General features: G+C 40.3%; 1 protein-coding gene and 1 pseudogene across 1 annotated transcript; one reads left to right on the plus strand and one right to left on the minus strand.

The window, feature by feature from the left end:
- Window positions 1-215: 215 nt before the first annotated feature.
- LOC21385584 lies at window positions 216-2,171 on the plus strand (annotated as a pseudogene).
- Window positions 2,172-7,973: 5,802 nt separating this feature from the next.
- LOC21385587 (U-box domain-containing protein 20) lies at window positions 7,974-9,605 on the minus strand. Its single transcript, XM_010104576.2, has one exon. It carries the CDS (start codon window positions 9,493-9,495, stop codon window positions 8,128-8,130), a length of 1,368 nt encoding a protein of 455 aa, XP_010102878.1. The 5' UTR covers window positions 9,496-9,605; the 3' UTR covers window positions 7,974-8,127.
- Between the last annotated feature and the right edge of the window lie 219 nt (window positions 9,606-9,824).

The raw sequence follows: 9,824 nt of genomic DNA on the forward strand, positions 1-9,824 counted from the left end.
GCTTAATGGACCACTTCCCTCCACTTTGGGTCACTCGAGTAAATTAGTTTATCTATCACTTTCCTTCAACAAAATCAACCGTTCAGTTGTTTCAAATTTGGGTCATTTGACCAATTTGCTGGAGCTTCATCTCGAGTTTAACCAAATTTGGCGGTTCCCTCCGTCCACAAATCGGTAATCTAGAAAGCCCTTCATTCTTGAACATAAACAAGAACATGTTTAATGGTCTCATCCCCACAGAAATAGGGAGCCTAAAGAATTTGACTCTCCCAGACCTTAGTGACAATGTGTTCCAAGGACCACTTCCTACAACTTTGGGTCACTTGATCAAGTTGTCTGAGTTACACGTTTCTTCAAACGAACTAAGTGGTTCAATCCCTTTAGAAATAGGGAATTTGAAGAATTTAGCTCGTTTGGATCTTAGTTTTAACAAGCTCATAGGTCCAATTTTTCCATCTCTCAGTGGTTTAGCAGCCAATCTTAGTTTTCTTTACCTAAGCTCAAATTGAGTAAATGGGTTCATAGGTCCAACAATTGGAAAACTAAAAAATCTCAAGGAATTGGACCTCACTTAACGAACTATCTGGGAGAGTGCCAAAACATATTACTCAATTGACAGGTCTGCAACATTTAAAGCTTTCCTGGAACAGATTAAAGGGGTGCATTCCCTTCGAAATATATAATGTTGGTAGGCTCGATATCCTTGACTTTAGTCACGACTTGATTCCCGCGGAATTACCTCCTATACGAGGCAATGAGTTGGCCTGCAACTATCTTGGCAAGATCATGCATGCTGATCCTCCATGTTACTCTTTTCTAGATGAGCCATTTAACGGCATCGAGGATTTGTATTGTGGCACCGGAGTTCTCGCGTGCGCCAACGTGCCAACAAGTAAAGGATTTAGCTACAACGCCAAAATCATTCTTTCAGTCATCGCCAGTTTTCTTGCTTCAATATTCTTCACATCATTTTAAGTAGTCAAACGTCGGTTTGGAAACAGAAATAGGCAACCTGATAATGGAGCAACAAAGAATGGAGACATATTTTCAATATGAATTATGATGGAAAGATTGCATATGAAGACATCGTAAGAGCAACAGAGGACTTTGACACGGCGGTAATGCCAGTGTATACAGAGCACAACTACCTAGTGGGAAAGTAGTTGCCCTGAAGAACCTTCATGCATCCGATGCTGAAGAGCAAGCTTTACCGAAGAGTTTCGTGACTGAGGTAGAAACATTGACCGAAATACGTCATAGAAACATTGCCAAACTCTATGGATTATTTTGTTTGCACCACAGGTGCATGTTTTTGGTTTTCGAGTACACGGAAAAGGGAAGCTTGTTTTCTATCTTAAGCAACGATGCAGAAGCTGTGGAACTAGATTGGAGCAAGAGGGTGAACGTAATCAAAGGCACAGCTCATGCATTGTCTTACCTGCATCACGATTGTAGTCGGCCAATTGTTCATCGTAATTTAACAAGTGCTAACATTCTATTGAACTCAGAACTCGAGGCATGCGTGTCTGATTTCGGCACAGCCAAGCTACTTGATCCCGATTCCTCAAACCAAACCATGATTGTCGGGACTTACGGGTATATCGCTCCTGGTAAGTACCGTTCTCTGTCCCTTCCTCATGCTCCTAGTTTCTCTACTTTATGGATTTCTTGAAAAGCTTAAAAAAAATGTTGAATATTACTTAAGCGTTGAGATAGTGAGTAATGGAGGGGAAAAAATGTTTCATTTGACACTAATTGTACTTGTTCTGCATGTAGAACTTGCCTACAACGTGACTGTAAGCGAAAGATGTGATGTCTATAGTTTTGGTGTGGTGGCACTAGAAACATTAATAGGAAGGCATCCAGGAGAACTATTGTCGTCGCCGGCAGAAAATATGATGCTAAGTGAAGTATTAGACCGACGCCTGCCACCGCCGAGAAACCCCATTGTTGTGCGTGATGTTGTTCTTGTTGCTTCTTTGGCATTTGCATGCATAAATGCGGAACCGAAGTGTAGACCGACAATGAAGCAGGTTTCTCAACAATTCATTGCTTGCAGATATAAAGGACTCTTAGCTAGGCGTTTTAATAGTATCTCTCTCGGGCAGCTTATGATCCCAGACGCCCATCCAGATGGTGAAACTGAGAATGTTACTACTGAAATTGAATGAGTATGGTTTCGGAATACTTTACTTTGTTTGGCCACTAAACATTAGGCTTTTTACTTTTGCTTCTGGTTATGTAATGTGATTTTTGTGTTTTCCAGAATCTGCAAGTGCGTGTTTGAACCTTATTCTTTCAAATATGAAAAAAAAGGATAATGGCTCGAGAGTCGAGATTAACAACACTATAATAATTCAGAAAAACAAATTCCCAAGAAAAAAAAAATTTTATTCCTGTGTCTGCACAACAATGTTGTTAGCGTTTGCGCCAAACTTCGAAAATAAATATTACCTGCATTGAACCAAAACAAAAAATATACATATAAAAACAAATGGGGCATCCTATAATCGATTAAAAAACTAAAATATATAACAGAAACGAAGGGAACCGAATGGAGAGTATTGTATAATTAAATTTTGCATTATGCTAAAGTTCAACTTCTTGAACAAACGAAAAGTGAGAGCATATAAATTTTACAATATTTTATCAACAATTTTACAATAATTATCATGACCAAGAGTTGTTTAAGTGCTTCTCCAACAAAGCGGAGAGGTACATCTCCCTAAGCTCGGGACCACGATCGAGCTTCCTGCCAACGACCCACTGCAACTTGTTGAAGCCAACGCTCTGAAACAGCGGCGCATAGATTTCCTCCAACTGGTCTCCGGCGCAGAAGAAATGGTCGAGCCAGAAGAACCCTCCGGGCCTGAGCACTCTGTAGATGTCGAGCACCAATAAATGAAGCAGAGTCGTCGGAATCCAGTCGCAGAGGACGTGCATGGAGTGGACGATGTCAAACGTTTTGTCGAAGAAAGGAAGCCTCCGCGAAATGCTTATGTACCACCCCTCTCAACGCTATGAAATTGCTGAAAGGCCCGTTCAAGTTCATTGAAGTCTTCACGATCTTTATGTTCCTCTCCATCATTCTCACTGCAAATGTCGCCGCGCCGCCGCCGATGTCGAGCCCAATTCGGACAGTACCTGCTGTAATCACAACTGAAATTGTTACAGTTCTACACACATACACATATATTTAAGGCACGTCTTTTTTTTTCCTCAACTTTTCACAATTCACAAACTATAAGTACCTGCAGTAAACACAACTGAAATTGTTACTCTTTTTTTTTTTTTTTTTTTATTACTACATTTGACAAAGAATAAATAACCCTCTAAACTAATATTAGCAAATTATTATTTTTTTTATGAATTTAACAAAGTATTGTAGAATGTATCAATTAGGATCTTCTTCTTCTTCTTCTTTGTTTACTTTATGTCATGTGTCTTTCTCTATGTATAACTTCTTCTTCTTCTTTGTTTACTTTATGTCATGTGTCTTTCTCTATGTATAACTTCTTCTTCTTCTTTGTTTATGTGCCTTTCTCTATGTATAACTTCTTCTTCTTCTTTGTTTACTTTATGTCATGTGTCTTTCTCTATGTATAAAATCTAGAATTGAGCAAGATTAGTTTCTTAAATTTTGAGCTAAAAGCCTCAACCAAATCTTATCACGTAATTTATGCGGTTGGGTTTTTTTTTTTTTTTTTTTCTTTTGTTATTTGGTAGGAGCATTGTGTCGTTCCGTCAAATAGTATACTGGCTTTCTCGTCGCCAATACCTCATCAATGGCGAAGTCGAGCACGCCAACGGGGCTTTCCTTAGCCGTCCGTTGAGTCTTCTCGGCGCCTTCCAGATCTTCAGAGTCTTTACAGTCGTCAAAGCCCTTCTGGTTGCGCTTGCGGTTGACGAGGCAGCTGTAGTTCTTGCATGAGTAGGCTGTCCACAGGACGGAGGAGTCCGGCGGGGTGGTCCAATAGCTTTCCGGAAGAGGGTAGGGCTCCTCGTAGCGGGACGGAGCAGCGGGGCTGCAACGGCGGCGGGGGAGTGGCTCACAGCCCTTGAGGAGGAGCTTCTGTGCTAGAAGCTCGTCATCCGGGCAAGAGCCGTTGACATTGTAAGACATGAAGCGGCGGAGATCGTCGGGAAAAAGAGTTGCATGCTTCGCCAACGGACGGGTAGATGGTGTCGGAGTCGAAATTGGAGTTGTATCCAAAGGGAAGTGTTTGTCCCGAGGTGAAAGTGAGGAACTCCGCCGGCAGGTCGGGTGTAGTTTCTGAGTTACCGGTGGGCGGTTCGGAGGACATTTGGGTGGTGTATTCTCCATAGGGGAAGTGAGATTGAAGACATTGGTGGTACTCGAGGTGGTGGAGAAGGAATTAGGATGGAAAGAGCAAAAGGAGTAGAAGGTGTGGAGAAGAACAAGAAAAAGATAATCAATATTTGACCAAGATATTATATCATTTAATAAATATATATATATATATAATATAGGTAAAGTTTCTAATTGGTACCGGATTGGAGTCACTATATTTCTTTTAAAAATATGTATATTTCTACTTAAAACATGTATATAAGTGTTTAGATAAATTATAGACGATTCCTCACATTATACATGTTTTAATAGAAAATATACATATTTTTAAGAAGAAATATACATATTTTTAAAGAAAACATACATGTGCCGCTCTAATTTAGTGTCGAATTAGAGACAATTTATATATATATATATATGTGAGGAATGTCTCTAAGTTTATCTTTGCGCGGACAGAGAGGTGAGCGCTTTGGCGCTGGTTTGGCAGCGCTTTGGCGCCGTGGCCTGTCTCTAAGTTAGTCTTTGCGTGGACAGAGAGATAAGCGCTTTGGCGCTGGTTTGGCAGCGCCTTGGCGCTGCGGGCTACATGAAGTAGCGCTGCGGCGCTGGATGAGTGGCGCTGGTGCGAAATCAGCAAAACGGAAACTGCGAGTTTTTGGCCGAAATTTCCTTTTTGGTTGGGAAACATACCAATCGATTAGGGCACGTCTTGGAGGCTACACAAAGGGCTTTGGGGGTTATTTAAGGGTTAGGAAACATAGAGAAAGGGTTGGCTTGGTGGCTGTATGAGTGGCGTTGGTGCGAAATCAGCAAAACGGAAACTGCGAGTTTTTTGGCCGAAATTTCCTTTTTGGTTGGGAAACATACCAATCGACTAGGGCACGTCTTGGAGGCTACACAAAGGGCTTTGGGGGTTATTTAAGGGTTAGGAAACATAGAGAAAGGGTTGGCTTGGTGGCTGTAATCCAGAGATAACAAATGAGAGAGTGAGAGAGAATTGAGAAGGGTTCTTTGGAGAATACTCTTGGTATCATTCTTGTAATCATTTGTTATTGATCATAGTAGACGAAAGCACCATATTGCAGGATTAGGATCTTACATTGAGATCCGAATCTGGGTAAATCTTGTGTGTCGTTATTCTTCTTCCTTGTTTTACGTATAATTCCGCATTGAATTTATTTTTCCGATTATTTGTTTGATTCTTATTTTTCGCAAACCGTTGATTCGTGTGCTTGAATCCGTTGGAATTCTTAACAATATATATATATATAGTTTGTACTTGGAGAAGCCTGATAAAAGAAGTGATTTTTCTTGCTTTTCAAATCTCTTTAATTACGGAAATGTGCTAGCCAATATAAGCAGGAAAAGCAAGGCCTTAAAAGTACTCATCAACAAAAAAACATTTTACTTGGAATCAATTTAGTAGTATCTAGAGACTCTGATGGAGGAGCTATTGTGCCATATATATGCTGGAAGAAATGAATATAACCATGTGCGTAACCTTAAATTGTGGGTCAACTTACATTTTCTGATTTTCATATTGGTCCACAAGTATTTAAAGAAAGTCATGGATTATTATATTTTTATAGGCAAAGTTAATATATATTAGCTACCAGCTGATTCCAAGTAATTAGGGAAGAAATGAAGAGCAAGAGGTACTTATAGCATGATCTGCTAGAAATGTCAAAATATTGCTCGAAGTTAGTGTCGCCGAGCCATATTATTACTTCCTAAAAATCTAGCATTCAGAAATTTGTGTGTAATATATGAACAAGTAGGCTCATCTATGAACAAAACCACCAAATGGATCATCTATTCCCATACTTTCTTGTCCATTTTGCAATTTTTCTCATTAATGATGCTTAGAATAGGAAAGAGATCCAACACAATTTCTCTACCCCATGATTTGCTGAGAGATTTGGCCAAGAAATATGGACCCTTGTGCAGCTACAGCTTGGTTAAGTTTCACATATTTTTATATCCTCGACTGAGATCGTAAAAGAGATGATGAGAACTGATCATGTCGCGACATTAACTTTGCTCAGCCATTTCTCCCTGCTTAAAGAAAGCACTATGCAATAGACCTTGTTTTTGCGCTTTTTGGTGACTACTGGCCATGGAGAAAAACCGAGGAAACTTTGCACCAAGTTCGAAATGCGCGAGTTCGTTCCAATCAATCAGAAAAGAAGCTAGGAATCCAGTCTAATCAAATGTGTTTCGAATATATATAGGCTTGTCCATTAATCTTTGCGAGAAAATATTTCCCTTGGTAACAAATGCCAAGACCAAGACACATTTGTATCATGCATTAGATTGCTGGAGGTTTCAGTCTTTCAAATGTGTTGCTTTCTCAAACTTGGCTCCATTGGATAAGTGGTATGGGGACTAAAACTTAAAAAACATGACCTAAGATTACATCCTCCAGCTCCTCTTTTGAAGTGAGAGAAGTGTTCAGAAGAAAAGGAAATATCGAGGAAACAAGTCTCCGGGAATTGAAATACTTAAAGTTAATCATCAAAGAGACTCTAAGATTACATCCTCCAGCTCCTCTTTTCTTCCAAGAGAATGCAAAGAAAGCTGTGTGATAAATGGATTCCAAATACCAGACAGAACAACTATCATAGTGAATAGGAAGCAGAGTGGTTTTACCCAGAAAGGTTTTATTAACAGTTCAGTAGACTCAAAAGACTAACTTTGAATTCATCCCATTTGGTGCTGGTAGGAGGGTTTGCCTTGGCGTATCATTTGATATTGCAGATATTGAGCTTCCTCTTTCTTGCTTGATTAATTCTTAATGTTATTGTTATAGGCTAATTAAATCTTGTAATTGATCACTGCTCTTTATGCGTTCAAAGCTAATTAATCTATAAGCCATCTCATGTATTCTGAATTGATCATTTCCTATATCTCAAATAGATGAAAATTGAAATACCAATCCAACTTTGCAATGTATATTTATCCTGTTATAAAGTTGATTACGGGTTCTTCTCCTGATTAGAAAATTTTCTTCTTTTAGACCAATGAAAACAATACATGAACAGTTTGTCTAGAATCCTCGTTTTCTAAAAGTTAGCCTTGCTCAAATAAATAATAATGCATGATTGTGGAATACTAATCCCATTTCTCCAATAAGAATAAAAGGAAACAGAAGGAACCAGTCAAACTATGTATGCTACCAAATGGTTATTAAGAAATGGAAAGAAAGTAGGAAAGAAAGAAAGATAACAACTACCGGTGTAACAAAATAGATAAAGACGTCCAACCACACGCGTTATGGGCCTCTTGTTTAAGAATTTATTGCTGCTTCCTGTGTATTGTCACGTTGTTAACGATTTAACACGAAAACGAAAAAGAAAATTCTCTTTAAAAATGCAACTTTCTTTCATCTTAGGTGGAAAGACTCGAGTTTAAGACTCGATGTTGGAGGACGGGAGGTTATGTTGTTGATTATCTCCGAAACAATTAGTACCGCCACAAATAGAATTAATTAAAAATTAAGCCCCAGCTGTTAATTTTCTTTTTTTTTTTGTTTCTCTGTTTGTGTAGTAAATCTACGTATGACTTTAGTTTCATAAGACATAGGAGAAAACAAACTTAGAAAACTAAGGCGATGTACATAAGAGATCAAACAAAATTGATGAATGGACCATTTAATTGAAAATGTCTGAATTGTGTTTCTGTGTCTATTGATTTACAAGCTAAATTATATTGTGCACTATCAGATAAATCGTATGATACCCTGTGTGTATACGTTTGTACATTTTTCCGTCTCTCTAAAACCAAAAATCAAAAAGAAAAGCTGATCATCATGATGATCAAAATGGCTTCTTGAGGTACTTAAACTCCGCGGAGGAATCATCACAGTTCAATGTCTGGCGATAAATATTGAAAAGCTTCAACAACTGAGTCACTTTCTCCTTCGTTTTCGAGCCACATCCAATCTGCAACACCACCAACAGCTTCTCAAAAGCTCCCACTTGTAACGCCTCAACCACAGCGCTGATTTCTCGATCATTATCATCTTCTTCTTTACTCTTGGCGTTCTTGCAAAGCTTCCAAAGAATCGAAACCAGCAATTCCGATGCCAAGTCGGAAACTCTAAGAATTTTTTTCACCACTAGAGGGATCGTCAGCGCATTGTCGTACGCCTTCTCTCTCCCTTCTTCGCTGTCGCAAACGACGTTGAAAACCCGCAACGACCTCTCCGAAACGCCCTTTTCTCCCTCCAGGATGTTCTCCAGCAACAAAGAGACCAAACCCAGATCGACAAATCTCGACCTGACCGAATTCGTGTCGTTGTTGGTGTTGATCATGTGGAAAACGGCCGTGAGAGAAGCTTTCATGGCTTTCGGAGAAACAGGCTCTCTTATCATCCGTACCAAAGCCTCGACACCTCCGTCAATCTCAGCAATTGATACCGCCACGTCACGTCCTTGATCTGAGGCGAGAAGCTCTTTGATCACCATAACCGCGTTTTGTCTCGCGGAGAGGTCGTTTCCTTGCAAAAACGACACCAAGCAACGCAACGACGTGTCGTTTTTAAGCCCGTCGCCTAAAGAATCTGCATCCCATGTCAGAACCGACAAGATCTGCTCCAGCAACACCCGGACGTTCGCGCTCTCTTGTTCACCCAATTCCTCCGCGGAGAAAACGACAGCGAAAGCCTCAAACGACAACAACAAAACGCGGCCGATTCCGCCGTTGACCATGCACTTCCTGTTACGCTCGCTCTCCTTAGCCCAAATCTTCATCTTCCCCACCAATTCCTGGCATCTCTTTCGGTCTTTATTCCTCGTAGCGATGGCGATTCTCTCACACACCGAAGAAACCTCGTACTGGGTCACCGGAATCCTCGGCGTCGGAATGCGTTCGACGCCGTGGGATCGGTTTTGGACGCACCAATCTTGGATCATTCTCCTAATGGTGTGGTTGGGGATCTGGTCAAAACTCTTCAAGACCTGATTCGTTACCGGGCACGTGCGGTTTCCGGATTCGATCCACTTCTCGATGCTGTCTCTGTCGTAGGTGATTCCGGTGGATAAAGTTACCGGGTCTTTCATCAAGTCGAGAGTAATCGGGCAACGGAAGTGCGCCGGAATCACTATCTCCGTCATCTCAGAATCCGATTCCGGAATCTGGGTTTTCTTCTTGTTGGCTCTTCTTCTCCTCAAAGACAGAATCATTATCGCTCGCTCGTTAAAAAGAAATATGCGTTTGTGTAAAGTCTTTTCTTATCTTTGTTTCGTACTTGTGTTATCCTTGAGTAATCTGGAAGGTTTGTTGTTGTTGTTTTGTGTGTGTGTTTATATATATATATATATATGGTTTTTGTTTTTAAATTAGAAAAATGAGGGAAAAGAGTATATAACGCGGGTCAAAGCTTGGTAAAAGAAAAAGAATCAAAGAGGGCAGGTTGGGTTTAGTAGTTTGAATGTTGACCGTTGAATGTTTGAAAAATGTTGAAGGAGGGGGTGAGGCGGAGGATTGACCATGTGAGTGACAGACTGGGTCC

This window comes from Morus notabilis, unplaced genomic scaffold, assembly GCF_000414095.1.
Source record: "Morus notabilis unplaced genomic scaffold, ASM41409v2 Scaffold1997, whole genome shotgun sequence".
NCBI lineage: Eukaryota > Viridiplantae > Streptophyta > Magnoliopsida > Rosales > Moraceae > Morus > Morus notabilis.